Here is a 23,011-nt window from a genome sequence, read left to right as displayed (position 1 = left end):
TATATATATAAATATTTTTTGTCAAAAGCTTATCTCAGTGAAGCTGAGTTCATTCTAAGGAGCCAATTAAATGATCGTCAAAGGCCAGGACCTTGAAGTCAATTGTGAACCAAACCAAGGAACAAACTGTACTAATTTACAGGATCTGAAACCAAACCCTAATACAAACATTTTACTGAAACATGAACCAGCTGAAGTTTGAAAATACTTTTCAAACACACCTGATGACTCAGTCTGAATGAAGTAACTGAATCTATATATTTTTTTAAAGCTTTTGAACATGCTCAAAAACTCATAACAAAACAAATTACAGGCTCAACTTGAGTGAAACTAATATTTCTTTACAGTGGATTGACTAAAGACGACATAATAGAAATGTGATTACAAACCCTCTCTTCCAAGTCAACGTTATAATAGGGTGAGTTTTAAAACAATCAAGCCTGCAATTATTTTTCAAATGGGGAATATAAGATCCTTTTGATATGTGTGTTTTGTGCAGAAGGAGGAAGTTTAGAGTTCGGAATTATAACATAAAAGGAAAAGATCCAGGTGAGATGCAGGAGGCTGCCGCTTAGAGACGGGAAACCCCATCACTTCTTGAGACTTAGTTTTAATACTAGGAAGAAACTTACCATCAGGAAATAGACATAATACCATTGCTGCAAAACAAATATTACTTCACCAAAGGACCCCAACCGGTCAGAACAACAGTCCTGAAATGCAAGCCTGAATCCAGAGCAGTAGGTGCTTTACCTGTGGACAGCTGGGTGGGGATGGGGTTCATGTCTTTGTCCACCATCTTCTGGTACAGGGCCCTCAGGCTGAAAGGCTCCACTGTGAACGGCAGGGTCCCGGTCAACATGGCATACATGTTCACGCCTCTGAAAAGAAAGACACCAAAGCATGAGACCAGAATGAGGCCCCAGGGAGGGGAGATGACCAGGAGAGCACGGGCTTAGCTGAAACTTCACACTGCTGCTTTCACGTCAACCTCAACAGAGACAATTCTAGATCCCTTAGCACCACATCAAAGCCTTGAGTGAAAACCTTGAGTGACAGCACTGGTCCAGAAGACGCAGACAACGGCCTGCAGAGATCAGCAGGAGTTTAGAGAGCGTCAGGAGCTACCTCCCGAGGAGGGGAAACCACAGCCCTCTCTTCTCTCCAAATGGTCTAGCAGGAAGACGTCAACAGCAAGGAAATCCAGACCAAACTGTGTGAAAAACACCTGGGAGATGTTAGGAACCTCCAGTAAGAATAGTCCTGCCATTATGTGATTTTTTTTCAGGTATGATTTACAAGGTCGAACCCGGAAGAGGCCAGACAAACAAGTACAAAGACCCCACGTGGGAGCAGGAGTCACAGCCTAGCCAGCACGCCAGGTTACCACTCAGCCCTGTGAAATGAAAGCCTCGTACCAAAAACAGCATTTTACTCTAAGTGTGAATTTTGCTTTGGCTTTTAACTACAGAAATGCCTCGTGGAGGTGTCCTTCCCACCCTTATTTTTTAATTTATTATTTATTGTGAGACTCTGCCACCCGGCTCTGGGTCAATATCTCAGATGTGGTTGAAATCCCATCTGAGGGAGCTTAAATGCTTATATCCAAAGCCCATCTAGAGAACAGCAACATCTTCTTGGAGGATTTTTATTTTCCTGATGCGCAAACCTAGTATCATTTTGATGAGATTTCCTGATGGGGATAAAACGCCTGCCTGCCAAGAGGTCTCAAGTGTTCAAAAGCGCCCAGGGGAATATATTTTAAAAACAGGCAATAGGATTTCCAGTCAAAACAAATCCAATGAGACTGGTTGCAATTAAGACCCTTGAGGCCCAATCCCACCAAGGCTGAGACACCTCTGAATTATGGCATTCCAGATAATGACAGGTACTAGAGCCCACAGGCTCCAGCCAGAAATCATTCTCAAATTTCAGACATAGGCTATGACCTGGTTCCTGCTCCCAACTCACAGTCAAATTAGGGAGACAGATACATAAACATTCATTCCACAAATACTTTGCTGGATGGTTCTCTGCCCCAGGCGGGGTTATAACTGCTGGTACTGGTGAACCGGGGAAGTTCTCACCATCTTGGATTTAGAGAAGAGGGATGCGGGCGGGGGGGTGAGGGGGCAATCAATACGTAAACAAATAAATAAGCACAATCCTTCCAAGTGGTGACGAGCTCAAAGGGAATAAGAAAATGTTGACCCGCGCTGCTTTTGACCACAAAAGGAGTTCAATGAAGGGAGAAAGAGAACTTATAAATAAGTACATGAAGAGGGGAGGCCTCTCAGGCGGCGAGTGTACACGTGTGGGTTCGTACATGTTTGGCTGGCTGGCTCTGAGGATGGGAGATAAACTGCATAAACCAAGAAATGGAGACAAGAATGAACAAGGCATATGCAGAGCGGTTTAGAGCAGCCTTTCCCAGTGTGTTGAGTGCAGCACGTTCCCCAGGATATGAATAGATGTGAGGTGAAGAAAAGTTCTATGGCCACATCATTTGGGGAGTGGTCCTCTTGCAGAAGTGGATTAAAGAGGCTCGGCACGGGGAGCAGGAGACCGGCAGGAAACGCAGCAGGGTGCTATTCGTCCAAATGGGAGTGATGGCTGCAACGGAAAGAGAAAGGCACAGGAGCAATACAGACATTTGAAGTGCACACGTCAAGTGGCAGATCTGGAAAGCTGGATGAATGGCAGTGAGGAAACTGGGAGAGGCAGTTTGAGGGTAGAAGGTGCTGGAGTGAGCAGGACTGAAGACATGGTGGGACCTAAAACTGCATGGGCTCTAAAAGATTCTAAAAGGACACAGGTTTTTTTCTTAGCATGCATTTCCCTGAGTTCCCTCTTTTCCCAAGGTTATTTGATATTTTGAACCTTGGTTATGGGGCAAGATGACATTATTTGCATGAATGTAAAGTTGTTTTCCAGTCAGCCTGGAGTTGCAGACTTGCACGTACTATCTAAAGGAAACCAAGGAAGACACCAATAAAGCTATGCTGACCTCCAGCAAGACATGAGATAACAAGTCTAGGAGCAGAAACCAGACGAGTCTTGGAGAGACTGCACCTGGCCCCTTGCACGTCCCCCTCCCTCCTGCTTGTCATTTCCCACGTTCCATTCCCTCAGCTCCTCTTTAAACCCCCCTGAAACCCTAAAGCAGGAGACAGTCTGATAATAAACTTCCTGCTTCGCACCAACATTTGGGACTGATGAGTCTTGTTTCTAAGCAGAGAGCAGCGGGAACTGGACGTCAGTAACAAGGTGAGAAATAGGGGTGGTAACATGTTTGAACACCTACTATGCAATGTTTCATTTTAGAATTGTTTAAAATAAAGCCAACATCCTTGCTTTGGAGAATTCTTGGAAATTGACAAGAGGAAAAGCTAAGAGTGTCCCGAAACAGGAATTTCTGCATACAAAGAGGCCTCGTAGACAGGTTTTTATGGATGGAAACCCTCTGGCACATCCCAAAAAGTCATTGATGGGGACCACTGAACAGCCTCCGAGACAAGCTGTTCCCAACCTTCCCATAGCAGCCTGTTCTGTTCATGGCAATTCTACACATGAGGAAGGGCTTCTCCGTGCTAAGCTGAAGTCTACATCTTCTACCCACTGGTTGTGATACAAGACCTGCTGCTCTTCCATTGTCAGCACTTCACATATTTGAAAACTAGAACCAGAATCTTCCTATTCTTCTTGGTCTTCCCCAGGCCAAGGACCCCAGAACCTTTGCCTGTGCTTTTTGTGACATGGTTTGGAGTGCCTTCTACAACCTGGCTCCCAGTCCTGAATACACCGTTTGGTTTATATAGTTAATAAGTTTTAGAGTTTTCATACTATATCTGTGTAATAAAGACCTAATATTTCAACAGTATCAGAGTGAACTGAGCTGAAGGGTAGAAAAAAGATTGTCCCTGCTTACCTCTACGTGCCCAATTTTTGCTCTAACATTCGTACCTAAAGCTAAAGAGCCTGGCACTTACACAATATTGTCCACAGAAAAGTGTTTTACAATGTCCATCCCATGCAGTATTTATCAAACTGAGGTACATGGACACATTCTCAGGGGTTCAGCAGTTCTAATTTCAGTTTTCTTTTTGGTGATATATAAAACATTTTACAAAACATAACCAGGGGCATCAGGATGCCCACCATGTAACCAGGGACACCCTCTACTGTGCACAGACTCCATTTCAGGGCCTGCTTTTCCAGTCGTGTTCATCAATGCACAATTTTTGCCAAAAATTATCACTTTTATTGTCACGGCCTAATGAGAAAGGAGCAGAGGTGGATTTCATTTCTCAAAAATGCTTTTGTGCTTATATCTGTGGAGAAGAAAGTTTCCCAATGATCAGACTAGTGTAGCAGTTCCCAAAGTACAGTCCTCAGCCCACCTGCGTGTGCATTATGAGCACCACCTGGGAACTTGCTGGAAATGCACATTCTTGGCTTGAAGACCTGCACCTGCGCCCAGCAGCAAGAACTACACTCAGATTGCACAGCAATTCTCTTCCCACAACACACTAGCCACTGCATTGAATTCATGTTGCTAATTTGAGTATCTGGTTCTTTTAGTCTCGGTTATATTTAACTTGTAAATGGGTTTTGATTTCTCAGTTGTACAGGGTCATAAATAAAAGGAGTTTAATTCTGGGTTTATGCACATATAAGCAATATTTAAATAAAAATAACTTCAGTCAATATGCTGGGTTATGAAGAATGTCCTCCCTTTAAAAGAACAGTACACAATACTAAAGTTTGAGGAGTACTGCTCTATGACCGCCTATATTTCCTTCTGTCTGCAGGGGACACACAGCTTCCTGTATCAGGTAGAGTGCATCTAACGGTGCAGAATGCCTCTAGGAGGTAGGACGTCTAGGAGGTAGGAGGGGAACCCAACTGAAGGGGTATGGAGAATATATGGGGCCAGAAGACTGAATCAAAAACCTTTATGAAAGTTTCCTTCTTCAAGGAAACCTTGAGACACCAACTGCTTGCCTCCTAGTCACCGAGTGGCTTCAACAAATGACAAAAATCTCAAGTTTCTGCATATTACATTGGTCTTTGTCCATCTCCATTATTGGGCTGGGATCACAGATAAAGGTAACAGACGCTTGTGGTCTATTGTTTCATCAAAAAACTTTTTTAAAAAAACAGGAAAAAAGCTACAATTTTACAAGGGTACTTCAAAAAGTTCATAGAAAAATAGAATTAAAACATAAAACAAATCTTTCCTAGAACTTTTTGAAGACCCCCTCATATTTGTACCCTATTTCCAAATTATATGGAAACCTACATTAATAGTCACAAAGCCCTAGGAGATTTTTTAAAGGGAAACCAGATTGAGCATCTTAATTCCATCCCCTAGAGTTTTCATATATATTTAATATCTGGATAAAGAGAAATCTAGTCCCTTTGACATTTTTCAGAAGTATGTGAAAATACCAAGGGGAAAACGTGGAATGCAGTATATAAACCTCTGTAATCCCATAGAATTAGTTGGAGTTTCAAACATGTTCAGAATTTCCTGATACGTCATTTGAAATATGGCCCGGGGGCTTTCTAGGTTCTCCATGGCAGACATGGGACCCCCACAAAGCAAAGATAGTTTTAAAGAAAGAGAGTGATTACAGACTGGGAGGAGAGAGGGCAACAAGCAAAGATTTTTCCAAACAGACAGAAATTAGAGTGAGCCACTGCCATTTGGAAGAAAACCCAAAGGATACTGAATGATGTGGAATACTCTGATGTCACAGAAGAAGAGTGACATTGAGGGACAGCTGGAAGAAGAGAGAAAGGGGCCCCGTAAAGTAGAAATGTGAAATCTTTGGAATTAAGTCGGAAGCCATATGGTGATATTTAGCCTGATATACTCAAACAGTTTCTGGAGGAAAAGCTGGGGTATCACCTGCCATTCCAGAGAGGAAAGACACAGAGTCACTGCTCCCTGGAAAAGACGCTGGCAACTTTAACAAGATGCAAGGACAAAGCAACTGACAGAACTATTCTAGCAGGTGGAGTAACTGATTACTTATTCTCACAGGCCATGTGGACAAGAGCTTCGGAAACTGCCCAGTTTATACCAGAGAGCAGCTGAGGGAACCTTCAGCTGACACACCTTGCTTCTGTGTGATTCTTCAAGAAAATAATTGCCCTGGAAAAATTAAAAATAACTCTCCACCACCTGGAAGCAATATCCTTCCATCTTTCAGTATCAGCTTTGAAAAATACAACTTCTGATTTAAGGTCTCGAAAGTAGAATAGATCCAACCATTTTAAAAAATCTCAAACTTCACAACTGCACCATTAAATGGTCTATGTTTAGCAAAAAATTATTTTCTTGTGGATTTCAAGACCTTGGTCCCTTTCTCTGTTCCTCCTTCCCCTTTTCTATTTGAAATGCACATGCTAGTTACTAAAAAAAAAAAAAGTCTTGAATTTTATAGCTGAAAAATCTCATAAGCTAAAAGAAGCTTCCTTCTTAAAAGTCAAAAGCCCTAAACATCCCAAAAGAAGCCACAGATTTCTTTCCACCTCCCTCTCCTGCCATCCTTCATTTTGAGAGGCTCTGAATGAAGAGAAAACGCTATCCTTCTACATTTGGCTCCTGTACATGGTAATAAATTTAGAAAACAGAGTGAGGTCTGGAACAAATTCATTCTCCCTCTTGAAAACATAGTTTTGTATGGGAATAGTAAAGCTGGAAACAAAATACACACGTGGCACTTCTTGGCCAACTGGTCTACCCAAAGGTACTACAGTTTTGGATAAAAGGATTTTTTTTCCCACTAAGTGAAAACAGATTCAATGAGGCTGTAAAGGTGGCTTGCATGTGCTGTGTATGACTCTCTACTAGGCACCAGTCTTCACACAGATGCTTTACCCATCCTGGGCAAACCCCATAAAAGCAAAGAGCAGCTTTGGTTGATAAAACATTGCATTCAATCCTTTGGGGATAGAACTTTCCGTTTGTTTTCCTTACCCTTAGGGATTCACTGACATCCTCAAACAAACATTGTAATATTCTGAAAATAAAGTTAATTATGGTTCCTTTCATTTAAAAAATACATCTGCATTAAAGTATTTTTTAAATTAGTATATATGCCACTCTGTGGAAAAGTTATTTATCAATAATAAAGGTCTGATGCACCAGAATGAACATTTTTGTTGTGTCTGAAATCTCACAGTTCACTGGAGATATATACATCTATTTCTGTCATCTAGAGTAAAGGAAAAAAGTGAATGATTTTAAGAATATTTTGTATGTTCCTAAAAATAATGGAAACCCCCAAGAAAGACTGTACCATTTCTCATTTACATTGTTAATTCCCACTTCACTAGAGGAGTGTCCTGGGAGCTCTTTTTGTGGGGGATAGAGCTTTCTTTCCCAAGGTTTGCTTGAATGACAAGCTGATTTTATTCCTAAGAAGTCTTGAAGAAAATCACTGTCATACATCAGGGTCCAAAACCTCAAGGGAGGGGAGTATACTTTTGATTTTGGAAATGAACTCTTCATTCTGTTGTTGTTTCAGAGCAATAAAAAGAGAGGACACTTTACAATAACACTGTCCAGCGCAGGGAGAAAACTGGTTCCATTTTCACTCTTTTAAACAGGGTTTTAAATTAAATTCTCTTTGGGTTTTCCATTTCCAGTGCTGCCAGCAAAGTCATGGGCACCAAACAGAAACCTAACCTATATCTCAAATATAATACCCCACAGCAGTGGTAAATTAATCTCTTGAAGATGGCTCTGAAGTTTTAAGCTTTTGCCAAAATTAAGAGCAATAGTCATAAGATATTTCATTCGTCCTACCCTTTGCATATGCTGTGCCCTCTGCCTGGAAAGCTCCCCCACCTCTTCTCTACCCGGCCACCTCCACCTCATACCTCAGGAGCAGATTAAACTCTCCTCTGAAGCCTTCTTGACTTAGCCGAGCTGTGCCACTGTATTTGCCGCCTCTGTACCACCTGACACACTATATTTGTTTATAGATGAGACTTGTGTCTGCTAGGACTGCCTTAACAAAATGCCACAGATTGGGTGGCTCGAACAACAGACATTTATTTTCTCACAGTTCTGGAGGCTGGAAGTCCAAGATTAGGGTGCCAGAGTGGTCAGGGGTTGGTGAGGACCCTCTTCCTGGCTTGTTGAAGGCCACTTTCTTGCTGTGTCCTCACATGGCAGACAGAGAGACTGCAAACTCTCTGGTGTCTCTTCTTCTAGAGGCACTAATTCCATCACAGGACCCCACCCTCATGACCTCAGCTAAACCTAATTACCTTCCAAAGGCCCCATCTCCAAATGCCATCACACTGAGGGTAGGATTTCAAAAAACTAATTAAATTCAGTCCATAGCAACAGGTAAGTGGGCTAGATTACAAAAACAAAAACAATAAAAACAGAAGGGCCACAATTCCTTGCCATTGTCCCCATCAAGAGGTGGGGTCTATCTCTTGACTCGGGGCTTGGCTCTGCCACTGGCTCTCTCCAATGACACATTCGCTTACATGACACAGAGGCATCTGCAAAAGTAAGTGTGTACTAGGGCTTGCCCTCGCTTATTGCAGAGGATTCTTCCACCAACATGCAAACAAAAGTCTACATAGGTTGTATTTCTTTTTTGTTTCTCCTCCCAGTAAGCTCCAGAGTTATGCCATGATTAACTGAAAGATCAGTGTCCACATGGTGCATTGCCATTATCAAGGGCTTTCCCATAATTACTTCATTTCATCAGGACTGAGAATGTAGCTCATTAGAGCATTCCAGAGCACCTTCAGCTGTACATCACTTTCTTGAGAAAAAAAAAAAAAAATGCAGTTAACTGGAGGTTAGCAGGGAAATGGCCAGCTGCCCCAGGAGCAGCCCAACCACACCAGGAGCCAGGGTGGAAGAGGAAAGCAAGGTGCTCCCCGGTTGGAAAAGACAGCCACCAGCCGCCCCGAAGTGTCCAGGCTCCCTGGTCTTGGGTCATCTCCATCCCTTCATCTTCCCCCTCCAATGCCACCATTACTTCTAAGTGGAGTCTCTGCTTCTGGTTAACAGATAGGGACAGAGCAGGTGGGTTGGAAAGAACCTTCACTGGGGAATGTTTATTCTAATCATGGGGCCCAAAACTGAGAAATGGAGCATCTGTAGTCACTAAATGTGAATTCTTTTCCCTGGTAAAGTGACTTGGCAGAAGGAGCAAGAACAAAGTCCAAGCTTCAGACTGACCTTCTCGCAGCCTATGCTTTTCATCTCCCTTTCTATTTCTCCAGAGAGGATAAATGGTTTGCTCCCACGTCAGTTAGCCAGAGGAGACAGAAGTCCCATGCTGAGTATGAGTGCTGTGACACTCCTCATGAGCCTCAGCCCAGGTTCCCCCCTACGACTCCAATCACCCACACATCTCCTTCCTCCACAAGCGGTCCTAGGCTTGGAGGAGACACCTGCTTTGCCAGACATGTCTGGAAAGGGTCCCCTTCCACAGGCTGAGCCTCATCGCTGTGAAAAATGGGAACAGTATGGTATTATCCAGTCCCCTCAAAAGCAGGACCTCAGGAGCAAACTGTCACCTGCTCTCAATCTACTGACTTTGGTCATTATGTCTCCTGCCATCCCTGTCACCACAGCCACATGATACCCACGGAGGATCTCCTGGTCTTTCAGGCTCCCACAGCCTTTTTTTTTTGTTTGTGTTTCTTTGTTTTTTGGCAGCTAGTCAGTACAAAAATCAAACTCTGGCCCAAGTGAACTAACCAGCCTGCCTTCTTTTTTTTTCTTTTTTCAGTGCACAAATTCTCCCATTCTTAGCTTTCCATTTAGCATAAATGAGTTCCCTAACTGCTGAGAAGGTGGCTATAGACTCAAACATTCATATTCATCCACTCAGTAAATGTTTATTGAGGGAAGACGGTATGCCAGACCCTTATGAGAATTCTTAAGTGTTAGAAGAAACCAGGAATGGATATCATCTCGTGTATTGACGCTGATCCATTGCTACTGGAAGCCTGGAGGGCTGTGTTGAGGAGGATTCTGAAGCGCTTCTGGGCATAGCAGAAAAAGAGTCTGTGACTAGCGATACCCACCAAACACCCCAGGGCACCTCCAAGAGAAGGCAGCCTCTGCCGCTGCTCCGCTCCCACCCACTCCACGCACGGTCATTAGCACACCAGGACCACAAGCTGTCCTCTGCAGCCTGCACCCTACTCTCAGGCTTTGGCCAAGTGCAGCTCCACTGCTTACAGGCTGCGTGTGGGCCTCTGGGCCTCACTCACCATGCTGAGCCTTGCTTCGATCTATGCAAATGGAGGAGGTGCCTCTCAGGACTGTCCTGAAGATCAAAGGGGATGATTAACCAGAGCACTCAGGCTGATTCCTGACTTGTTTCACCCCCTTGCTGACAGGACAAGTCCTCCTACCTGGATTCCAGGAGAGCTGGCCCTTTCTGGGAAAGTTCAGGGAATTCTGGATCCCTCAGCATCTTGTTCTGGCCTCTGCTTCCTCTCACTCTCCAACCAGAGGGTCCTGAATTCCTCTCACTTCTAGACCCTTGAGCTGGTTCACAGGCCTCTACTTGCTTTCTCCACCAGCTTCACCCCTGACCTTCCAGCTTCTGTCTGCCTGGGTGAAATGCCTGTCCCTCCCTCCTATCCATTCCTTCCTTCTCCCTCCCTCTTTCCTCCTTCCCTTCCTCTTTTGCCCAGGCCTTGTGCTAGATGCAGAGGAATCCCAGGGAATGACCAAGAGCACCCACAGCTGCAGCCCAGGGGGTTCCAACAGGTGAACAATGACCACATGGTGAAGTCCAGGAAAGCAGAGAGCAGGTGGCCAGAGAGGACATCAGACAATCTCAGAGCCAGCTGACTGGAGGCAGGGAGGGCTGCCCAGTGGAACTGGATCCAACAGAACTAGAGGGGAAGGGGACAGTTGCGGGAGCAGGGAAAAGAATTCCAGGTGGAAAGAAATGTGGGTACAAGGGCAGGAATCTAGCAGAAGCAGGCTGTGTTTAAGGAATGGGACACAATGCTGAGTTAGCTAGAAAATGGATTCGGCGGAGAGGGTGAGGGAGAACGGCTTCAATGAGGCCACAGGGCTGAGCAAGGTCCTCATACACCATGTTCCAGAGAGGGTACTTTATCTTGAAACCCTGGAAGGACACTGCCTGGTTCAAATCCCAGCTCCACCAAGTAGCAGCTCTGCAACCTTGGGCAATTTTATTAATTCCTCTTATGATCAATTTCTTCTTCTGTAAAGTGGGATAACAGAGTACAACAATTTCACTAAGTTATTATGAAAATGAAATGACAGACTGTCCAGCATCCACCAAGCATTTAGCAAAGGTTGGCTTTTCTGCCATATTGGACAAGAGAAGTGTAGTGAAGATGGAGAGAGGCGAGGGAATCCAGAAATATTTCAGATCAACCCACCCTTCATTCAAATTAGTCCCTGTCATCTCCGGCGTCTGTCTCTATCAGGCTCTCACTCTGTCCATCTAGAGCTCATTTCCCCATGGCAAGGAATTCAGGCCTAACCCGGGATGCAGGACACTACGCAGCTCCTGTACTATCACATCACATACGGTGCAAGGGGAGAGGCTCGCTCACCAGGACGCTGAGGGGCCTGGGCTCCATGGCCAGGGCCTAAGCAATCCTGATACCTCTGGGGCGACCAGTGATTCACACCTTCAAATTTCTGCATTTTCCCCTAGTGGCCCTTGCTGTGCTGGACACTGGGAATAAAATGGTGACCCACAACAATAAGGCCCCTGCCCTCATGCGGCATCCTTCCACAGCTGGGAAGATAGACAATGAACGGATTTACAGACAGGAAATGATAGGCAGTGACAGGTGCTAAAGAGGAAATTAAAAGGGGTGAGAAGAGAGTATGGGGGACCCTTTGGCAGGGAACTCAGAGATGGTCTCTGCAGTGGTGCCAACTGGATTAAAACTGGAATGTGGGAATGGGCATGTCGTTTGAAGAGATGGGAATGGCATTCTAGGCAAAGGGAACAGCAAGTACAAAGCCCAGAGGTGAGAGAGACAAAAGGGAGGCCAGCATGTCTGAAGACTCGTGAGCAGAGGGTGGGACAGTGTGCAAAGAGGCAGGAGAGCGGGCAGGAAGTCCTGTGGAGAGCACAAGCCGGCCACCAAGACCAAGGTGTTCTGTTCTGAGGATGATGGGGAGGTACGGCAGGATTTTAAGCAGGAGTGGGACAGAGAGATTCATGACACCACCACATGAGCTCTGTGAAGGCAGACTTTGCTTCTCTCCCTAGCACCTCAATCAATTTGGCAAAGGCCACTCTGACAGTGTGTGCAGAAAAGACTAGAAGGAACAAAGATGGAAAACCAGGTCCCAAAACACCACTGATTGTGTACTCCAGAGCCCACCGTGTAATACATTCTCAGCAAATGTTCAATCGCGACTTCATAAGACAGAACAGTGGAGACAGCAGGAGGGAACATTCACTTTTATAAGCTTGAGAACTCACATGGACCAGACATCGATTTTGGGGCCATATTTCTTCCTGGCGAGAAGTTCAGGCGCGGCATAGGCGGGGCTGCCACACTGCGTGCTGAACGGGTCGGAGTAGCCCAGGATTCCCGCGCAGTTGCTCAAACCAAAGTCTGCAGAGAGGGGAGGACAAAACCGGCTCCGAATTAGAAACTGCAGAAATGGAAAGGGAGGAAAAGAGAAAAGAAAAAAAAAAGGCATCCGGAAAGGAAATATTCTCTCCGCTCACACACAATTTAGCATCCAAGAGGAAAACCTGGCAGCTGCAAGCCATAACCTCTGGATATGAGTCTCGGCACAAAAAGTGTCAGGTGGTGGTTCTCTGGCTTAACTGGGAACATTTTACATCAGGCTGCACTGTAAAATCTAGCTAGAGCTAGCGGTACATTGAACCAAAACATATTTTCATCAAGTCTTGTAAATGAGTCATCCAGGAAAAGGAGAGGGTTTGCTTTCTAGGACTAAGGCAGGAAGAGAGAGCAAGCAGTGGAGCTTGAAGCTGGCCTTGCGGTTTCCACGCGGCCGTGCGGGGAACGGCTGAAGGAAGATTTATTTTCTCTGGCTAGTTGTCTGCGTCACTCTCGGTGACATGTGATCCAGTCATTTACAGTTGACTTCTTCAGCTGAATGTTTTCATTTCACGACATTCTTTTAAAAATACCCCCCAAATATATGCAGCACATGTGGTGACTGGAAGAGGGAGAAAATACACCCAACAATTTAGACAACCCTGAATGTTGGCTGGAAAAATAACACCGGAAAGAAGGCAACACCAACTAGACTAAGTGACCTCACGGCATTGCTTTGTTCTGGGATGATTAAGGCAACTGGGAAGAGGAAAGAAAAGCCCAGAGCATCTAAAGCTACTTTGGGTCTGTTATGCCTTTTGTGCTGTGTTTACTTTTGATCCTAAAGATACTGCAACTGACAGGTAATTAGAGAGCTGTGAGTGGTATGCTCTCATCTGATATCTTTCCTCAATCTTTGTTGATCACACAATTAAGATCACGGTTGTCCTTTGAACTTCAATGTAAATATTATGGTCCTCTCCCCTAAACAGAAAACTCTGAGGCTGCAGGACTCAGGCAGGGACTGGTTCCAAGTCTTGAACAATCAGCACTATTTATGTCTAGTTTCATTATCGTATTTTCTCCTTCACTCTAACATGTCTCCACCTGCAAATGCATGACTGTTAAGAAATCTGTAAGAAAGCACAGGGAAGAAGAAACACGGTACAGGGCAGAGCTGGGACTTCACGACACTACCCGCACACCATGGATCCAGGTGATGCAACTAGGAAGTGTTCCAACAGTCACTGGGTTAAGCTGCGTGATGAAACAGCTTCTCGAAAGAGAACCCCATCCAAGCAAGAGCTCTGAAAACTCTTTCAGGTTCGGAAGATCAGCCAAACTCCATGAGGAAGAATCAGAAGCTACAACTGGGACAGGCAGACAAACCACCTGGGAATGCTACATGTTCAAACACTGAACTCTTTTGTCTTTTTTATGATTCTGCTTTTCTCTCTTAAGCCCCCTCCTCCTCCTCTCTTCCCTTACTCTTCCCACCAGCCAGTAGACACAACACCGCCTGCACAGAAAAGCCATTCAGGAGCCATGGAGGGAAAGGGGGTGTTTCTGAATTCCCATCTTAGGAGGAAATATCTGTTTAAAAAAAAAAAAAAAAAGAAAGAAAGAAAAAAACAAACAAAAAACCCTGAGGGATCCTATTCTCAGACTCCACCCTGAAATATCACTAAAATGAACGAGAGGGGTGAATATTTTTATAAGAAGAAAAATCATATTACATAGTACATTGGAGGACTGTTTCATTGCTTTTCGTTTGCAAATCAACCTAAAGGAGTTTTAATGAACCAAAAAGTGCATAAAGCACACCTACTATAGGAAAACAGAGACACAGCACCATAGAATAAAGATGATATTATCTGGGACAACGTTTTAAGGAAAGCTTCGTGAATGGTCATGTTTAAGGCCTCATCTCACATGAGTCACAGAAAATGTATCTCTCAAGTTCTGAGATGAAAGCACAAGCTCTGTTCCTAATCTCAGCAGGGCTCCCTTAACAGCAAAGGACTGGCTCATTCAGTTCACTTCCTCAACTCCCCCACGTGGGTCCATAAAGAAGGACTTGTTAGCAGAAGAGGGCAGGCAAAGGAAGATAAGAAACCAGCTCACCCACTACTGTCCCAGGCAAGTTTAGGAACACAGAGTCTGGCCTTATCTTAACCACAGTTTCAAGAAGATAAATTAGCAGAGAATTGGGGGAGTGAAAGAGATAGAATCTGCATTTTAAGTAACTTATGTTGATCTAGCCAAAAGGGTTTGATTTAAAGTATCTTTTAGAGAAATATCTAGGACTTTTCACATTCAAAATTGTAATTACTAAAATTTTACATATATGCCTATAACTAGAATTGTGAAACTAGAGAGAAGTCCACCTCCCAGTAATGTCACACATGTTTGTCTCAATTCGATTTGGTAAATTCATAAGCCAATTATCATTCAATTTTCTGAGCTACAAAATGAATCTCAAAAAACGTCCAAGTGAACGCTGCTTTGCTTTGGAATATTGATGTGCAAAACTGTTCTAAGTCTTGCTGAGAGTGAGTAAAGGAAAAAAAACAAAACTGTTCTAAGTTGCGGCTCTTCCGTTTTAAGATTATACTAACCTTACCAAATATCAGACTTCTTTTTTTGAAAGAAAAAAAAATTCCAATGAAATCAAATCTTACTCCTGATAATTTTAGTGAATTTGAAACATGGCTTAAGTAGATTTATTTAAACCAAATTCTTTCAAAGAAAGGGAAATTACTAAGAGGAAATAATAATAGCTATAATCACCTTTGAAAAACAACTAGGTAATTCCTTTAAAGAAGAGGAAGTTCAAAGGGCTTTCAAAGTTATGAAAAGACAGTAGAGACCTTTGATCCAAATTGCCCAACCCAAGGGCAAGAAAACTCAAAGACACTGGCCTTTCTTGCCCCAGTGCCTTCCCTCTGAAACGGGGGAACGCAGGTTCTGCTGCACAAGCGCCGTTCCCACTGCCCTGGGGGAGGTGTGGTGTCTCTTCCAATTACAGGGAGGGGTAGAGCCCTTGAGTTTTAGCTGGGCTTGGGGGAATGGAAGCTAAGAGTTCCAGTAAAGGGAAATCCAAGCAGCAGGGCCTCCTTCCTAGCAGTTTTGGGAATCCTCCTTTCTGACCACTGGTTTCTGAAGACTGGGCCTATTTTGTCCCAGTGACCTGTCCCGCGGTTGCCAGCTGAGAGGCTGAAACTAAACAGTTCCTGGCTTCCAAAGAGCAACCACCACACTCACCTCAGGGGAACCGTGGGTTCTAATTTCGGTAAATAATTTCTTCCCCTTCCTCGTCCTCAAAGAGGTTTAATACTCGGCCAATCTGTGAGCTACTTATAAACGCATCCGCTGTTTACAGTGATTGGTTCTTCCAGAACCTTCTGAGCAAACACTAATCAATAAAAAAAAAGTCTGTGCTTGTCAACACTGTTTATTCCACAGGACAGTTTTATAAACAGCCATGCAGGGCTCTCACTGGAGGAGAAAGGACAGAGCACGCCCTGGGTCAGACAGATGTGCAGGAAAGCTGCGCTGGGATTCGAACCGCCGTGCGGGGCCCTTCGCTCGGCTCAGCAGCCTCGGTCTGCATGGTGCCAGCGGAAGCCCAAGACTCTAACCTCCTGTAGTGTAAGTCGGCCGTTCCAAAGCCTGTTCCCTTACGGTTTCTGCTGCTGCTAGGACTCCACTTTCACTGTCACCTCCCCATTTTCCAAAGACAAGTTACAGCTCAGCCAGCCAGCCAACCTCAAAAACTCCTCTTTCCTTTATTCCTCACCCCCCACAGAAGGCTCCTTTGTTTAACTCCACAGACCCCAGAAACCAGAACCAGAAAGACATACTGCAAGCATTTCAACAGTGCCTGTTTGACTGCTTCTGTGCTGGCTCTCAGGACAACTAAAATGCGACAGTAAGACAGTTTAACAACAACAAAAAAATCATTCGAATTGTCTAAGAATAAATTCTTCAAAACGCTTTGGGGGGAAAAATGGGTTTTCTCTTCATTGGCAATCTTCTAATAATGGGCATATCCATCGACACCTACCAAAGGTGCTTAATCTCCCAGTCAAGGGGTCTGGAATCCCTGCAGCCTCTTGCCCCTGGGTTGGGAACTGTGATTCCAAGGTGTCTGATAAGTCATATGAATAATATGTATTGCAGAATCTTAAGATGATTTTCGGTATTTGCCAAACAAAAGTTCTACCTTGGGTACAAAAGTTAAATTCACCAAGTTCTATTGATCCTTCTCTTTTTCCATATAAAGTCCAATTTATTCTTTTGCTTTATTTATTTATTTATTTATTTTGGCAACTGGCCAATATGAGGATCCAAACCCTTAACCAAAATACAGTCTTTTCAAGCCATTGAGGTGGAAGAAATTACATGCCTGGGGGGGGGGGGGGGGGAGGAGGAATAAAAGATGGTACTGTCTAATATATGGGTAAAAAAATGATGCCCTGAAATTCTGCCAAGAGCAACCACCACACAGGCAAAAAAAAAAAAAAAAAAAAAATTCTCTAGAATTCTTCTAGAGAGGGAGCCATAGAGTGAATTCACTTATGGACCTGAATTACAAACTTTCTGTCCTAGAGTTTCCTTCCAATTGGTACAGATTTCTGATTATCCCTTTGTGGGGACTTCTCTGAACAGCCAGCACTGTACCACAGGGTGTGGATAAAGACAGTATTTAAAAGGGAAAATAAATTGCATTCCCCCTTATTTTGGACACCCCTACATTCATTGAAAAGTGAAATAAGACATGACAAAGCAATGGGCAGCTTTTCTGAGCCAAACTGTTTTCCACTATTTCTAAGAAGTTTTCTGCTGAATCCAGATGAAAATAACCTGTATAAAAGTCAGCTCCATCTGAATTTATAGAAAAGCTGTAGTTTGAATAATCCAAAGAAATACATGACCAACTAATATTTATTTGGGGCTTTGAAATTCATTTTATAGTCACATTACAGTATTTTTACCTTCCTAATTATTTTTAAATTATTATTAAAATTAAATTATTAAATTACTATTTAAAATAATTTTTATTTTCAAAACCATTATTAAATGTCAGAGGTAAAAGGAGGTGATATTGACTGGGAATTAGATATAGACCATGGATAATTTTCGAAGTTGAGAACTGACAACACAACATTTAAAAGATAATCTTGCTTAAAAAAAAAAAAGTCATACCAATCAGCTTGATATTATTGTCTTCATCTAGTAGCAAATTTTCTATCTTCAAGTCTCTGAAACAAACAAAACCACACATTTCAGATAAGCATTTAAAATAGCAGAATAACATTTTGCTTCTGAAGGGAAATGAACGGTTTTAGAGCCACTTTCAACCAACCCATAAAGTTTTCTGCCCAAATTCAATCAATAAGTAAATATTTATAAGATATGATACAATTAATCACTATAAAAGCTAAAGGATTTCAGAGAAGACAGCAAAGAGGGCAGAAGGAATCATGAGAAGCTTCCAGAAGAACTGGGACCTAAACTGAAAACTGGATGGTCAACAGAACCAGGGTCAGGACAGCACAGAACGGACCGTTCCAGACAGACACTGCCTGAACAGTCAGGGAGATACAAACTGGCCATGGATTTGTGACACTGTGAGCTGAGCATCAGCCAGAGTGAACAACAGATTTGGGAAAGCAGTTTTTAAAAAGTAAATTGAAAGCTGACTTAATACGCCCTCCATAGTTGGACCCCAAGTGTTATGACAATTGGCAGGTGATAATAAATTAACCTGGCAAGCAGATACTATCGTGGGCAGAATAAAGGACTCCAGAGATGTCATTGCCCTAATCCCTGGTGTTACGCCAGAGTATATGTTAATATTACATGGCCAAAGGGAAGTAAGTTTGCAGATGGAAGGAAGATTGCTAATCAGATAATGGGAGATGCCATTAGTTGACACTGAGGTAACAGGAGGCAGTGGATGGGAGAAATGCATTCAGGGTCATGTTGAGTGTGAGGTGCCTGTAGTATCTGTGCTAGCTGACTGTAAGCTTCTGGAGGGCAGGGGATACGCCTGCCTTACTTACCGCTCTACCCCAGTACCTTTGCATATTCTAAGTACTTGGTAAATACCAATGTATCTAGATTACTAAAGAGATCATTTTGGATTTCAAAAACAAAAGCATATATTTGGGCAAAGGAATATATTTGGTTATCAAAACCATCTAGATCAATGATTATGAGCTCTGGCATCTTAAATTGTAGCAGGTCAATTCAGACACACCTTAAATACTAATTATGTAAGAATATTCGTTCTCTTCCACTAAAAAAAAGAAAAGAAAGTATATGTTCTCTTCGATTGTTTTGAAACACACCATTCTTTGTCCAGCTTCTATTTTCCCACTTGTGAATAGAGAGATGGGCAAGAGACATATTTTTTTCCGCTCACCTCTTTTGTAAGGAATTGAATAACATAATCATGATAACACAAAAATAGGAACTGATACACTACGTCAATGTCCAGAACAAAAGGAAGCAGTATCTAGGACTGTCTGTGGTAAACAGGACAGTGCTGCCCTGTTTGACAGTCGCTCACAGCTCAGTCCCAGTACTGCCAGCTCATTCCATTTCAGAACAGAAGTCAGAAATCTGGATTTGGTCTCGATTTTTAAATGCTGGCAACAAACTCACATTTAAAACAACAGCACTGTGCGGGCCATCCTTACAGGCAAGACAGAGCCTGCAGACTACCAATTTTCAACCTCAGGACAGGTAGAAGCCAAAGCCCTGAAAGGACATGGGATCGCTGGGGAGAGGGTAGAGAGTGGGCGGGGGGAAGACCAAGGACAAGAGGCTGGCGGGGAACACCGACATTCACAAAAGACTGGGAAGAACAGTGAGGGAGACAGGAGGGAAGCCAGCAAGGCTGTTGTCACGGGAACCAGTGAGGCTGTTGTCACGGGAACAACCAAGGGCGGGATTTCAAGATAGAAAGGAAAATTAAGGAATCAAATGCAGGGAAAAGGTGAGCTCTCAAAAGTGTCCAATGAATTCAAAATTGAAAGGTTGCTGGTAACCTTAGGGCTGGCCACTTAGATGAGAAAAAGATCTGTGTTAAAACTTGCAGCTGAAGAATATAAATTCCCCAATCCAAATGCACCCACAAGTGGGAAGAATTGTATCCTTTCACTTGAGTTCAAATGAAACGATACACAGAATACTGCCAAACTATGTCACCTTTAAAACACATGTCCAAATACAAGGTGACAGCAAATGTGAGGCGAACCCCACGTTTTCCCAAAAGGAAGAACTTGCCCCTCAGAAAAAGCTTTTTGGAAAACCCAAACATAATTGTTAGGAATGCAATAGAATTATCAAATTGCTATACTACATCTATGAAGCTGCACCATCCTGTTTAGGAGCTTATACTAAAAAGTTAATATAATTAATCTTAGAAATATTTGTTTCCAGACCCTCAAATTTCATGAAACAATTTTATTCAAACTTGTCACAGGAAGAACCAGGATAATTCTTTGAGTCACTGTGCAATGTTTCCAGTGTAACATGATCTTTCAGTTAACTGGATTTGTGAGATAAAGCACTTTTTGAATCTGTGTGTGAGACACTTGCTGGAAATCTTATTCCAAACCATAAGCACCCATTTTAAATTCTATAAATTACTCACTCAGCAAATTGTTTCTAGAGTGGTCTATCAAACTGTTGCAACTGTGAGGCCATACTTCTAGAAGTTATTATTAAAGCCACATAAAATATATTTGTCTCAGTGACTTCTAGAGCACCCAAACTCATCGGTGAATTAAAGGTCAACGTGTCTTCTCTAATAAGTACGTAGTTGTTGAAAATAAAATCATTAATACTGTGCTTCCATCATATGAGAGATTTGCAAGGACTCTGTAAGGTGCTTCCTCTTTTCTGATAAGCCTGACTTCTATCTAAGCATATACGGTAATTTCAAAACACACGCGATACACACTCAAAATAGTGCATAAGCAATAGCTAAACTGTGATTCTGTGAAAACTGATTATAGTGGCAGCGCTATTTAAATCTAAAGGTAGGCCACAGTGTGTCTTAAGTGAAATGCAGCCTCTTTGGCTGGGAAGAATGGAAGCCATTCTAAGGTGCCAAAAAAAAAGAGTCGCTTTTACCTAGGTATCTACCCACCCAGATGAGTGGAAAACTTATGAACGTGAATGTTTACATCAGCTTCTTTCATAGCTTTATTTCCCCAAACTGGATGTACCTAAGGTGTCCATTAATAGGTGAATGGATAAACGAACTGTGGTGTATCCAGACGGTGGAATATTCAGCAATAAGAAGAAATTACCTATCAAGTCATGAAAAGACACGGAGGAACCTCAAATACATTTTTCTAAGTGAAAGAAGCTGGTCTGAAAAAGCTATCTACTGTAAAACTCCAACTATATAACATTCTGGAAAAGGCAAAACTATGGAGACAGTAAAAAGATCAGTGGTTGCCAGAGGGTGGGGTGGAGGCGGGAGGAAGGAGGGGATGAGCAGGTGGAGCACAGAGGATTTTTAGGATGGTGAAATTATTCTATGTGATACTGTAATGGTGGGTACATGACATCAACATTTGTCAAAACCCATAGATGTGTACAACACAGAGAGTGAACTCTAATGTAAATATATAGACCTTAGTTAATAACAATGTATCCAGACTGGTTCACCAGTTGTAACAAATGTGCCCCATTAACATAGATACTAATAATAAGGAAACATGTGGGGGAGGGGGACAGGTATGTGGGAACTCTGTTCAATTTTTCTGTAAACCTAAAGCTACTCTTAAAAAATAAAGTCTAGGGCCAGCCCGTGGCTCACTTAGGAGAGCATGGTGCTGATAACACCAAGGCCACGGGTTCGGATCCCTATATAGGGATGGCTGGTTAGCTCACTTGGGAGAGCGTGGTGCTGACAACACCAAGTCGAGTGTTAAGATCCCCTTACCGGTCATCTTTAAAAAAAAAAAGAAAAGAAAAATAAAATTAAAAAATAAAGTCTTTAAATTTTTTTAAAGTAGCTTTTACAGTTTTCCTTTCCCTAAGAGATCAGTACTAAGAATGCTATGGCTACGATCAGGTGCCTCACGCAGGCTGTTCACTGTGGAGCGTCCCTTACCAACTGAAGTTAATTACCTGACTCCATCGGCACAGTGGGCCTCCCAGACACTCTGCCCAGCTACTCAACAATGACCGAAGAGGCCACACATGATCCCACAAGACCACAAAATTGAGAGACACCTTCCTGAATAAAAATGAAGGGGGAATTTATTCATAAGGTTTTAGTGTGAGTGTATTACAATGTACCTTTAAAAAAAATACTGGCAGGCCTCTATTACCCAGAACGCTGGCTCCATCAGAAAAACTCCTTGTGATCCATGTGAAAAGCATGGTGTTTACTCCAGCTCCATCCCAAGAGCAAAATGCTTGGCTCTGTTAAGTGTCAGATTCGTCCTATGGGAGGGAAGGCACAACAGCACACTGGCAGACTGGTATGCACATGAGGGGGTTGTGGGTGGGGGCTCAGTTTCATCAATAGTCCTTGATCTGATTAGCCACTTTTATGGAGGGTTGACAGAAGTAGGAGTTTCTTCCTTTGGTCTTGCAGTCTGAAGAGTTTCACTTTATGGCAGGTAAACAAAGTTCATTGTTAACTTATAACAGAACAAAAGGGAAGGAGAAGGAACTGCCCCGGGATGGATGGCAAATAGCTCTTTCTTGGCCAAAGGGGCTTCAAAGAAGATTTAGGAAAAGCAAGCAAGGGGATGGGGCATGCCCTCACATAAGGGGGCACCAGAAGATGGGTTTATAGGACACTGCTGGAGTAGGGGTGTCTTGGGAACAAAAGAAAGTACCAACGTACCAATGAGGAGAAGCCACTGGAGCAGTCCTTTGGCAAAGCATGAGGAGGGAGCCCAGCTGAGAAGAGGCTTCCAGAGAGACAGTGGGCACAGGCACAGAAGGCTTCTGCTAATTGGGCAGTCCCAGGGACATCAGGACTTGCCACAGATCTGCCGTTGAGTCGAGTCTTACCTGTGGCTGTTTTTCCAGAGATCCAGAGAGGAGCCTAGGGAAGAGGACTCATCCTCTCCCTGAAACCATCACCTAATCACAGGCCCTTTATTCTAGTTTCTTTCGAAAGAAAAAGCACAAACAGGCCATTACTAACCAGTAAGGGTTCACCCACAGGCTACCAAGCATGACCCCTGCCTCCTCTTCATCCACCCAGCCAAACTCTCCTTGCATTTCTTTAAAGGTGGTCATCTGGACAGTGTGGAGACTGGCCACAGTGAACTCCAGTCACTGCCCTACCAGATGGACGGGTTTGAGGGAGGAGGGTTGGGGGCCCAGTTGCCATAGCAAACATAGGGTCCTGGCCCGAGATGGGGGAGGAGAAGCAGCTGCTCCCACTACATGGAGC

The 23,011-nt window shown here is 43.4% G+C and overlaps 1 protein-coding gene across 1 annotated transcript in view; it reads right to left on the bottom strand.

Moving 5' to 3' along the window:
- Nucleotides 1–23,011, bottom strand: part of HUNK (hormonally up-regulated Neu-associated kinase) — a 94,579-nt gene that overhangs the window by 27,037 nt on the left and 44,531 nt on the right. The window contains exons 3-5 of the mRNA XM_063077691.1: nucleotides 17,779–17,834; nucleotides 12,480–12,615; nucleotides 754–881 (exon numbers count right to left, since the gene is read on the bottom strand). Coding sequence (XP_062933761.1) covers nucleotides 754–881; nucleotides 12,480–12,615; nucleotides 17,779–17,834 — 320 coding nt within the window. The remainder of the gene's footprint in view (nucleotides 1–753; nucleotides 882–12,479; nucleotides 12,616–17,778; nucleotides 17,835–23,011) is intronic.

Source organism: Cynocephalus volans, chromosome 1, assembly GCF_027409185.1.
Source record: "Cynocephalus volans isolate mCynVol1 chromosome 1, mCynVol1.pri, whole genome shotgun sequence".
In the NCBI taxonomy this organism is placed as follows: Eukaryota; Metazoa; Chordata; class Mammalia; order Dermoptera; family Cynocephalidae; genus Cynocephalus; species Cynocephalus volans.
The sequence above is the reverse complement of the archived record's forward strand: the minus strand, read 5'-3'. Positions and strand labels throughout refer to the sequence as shown.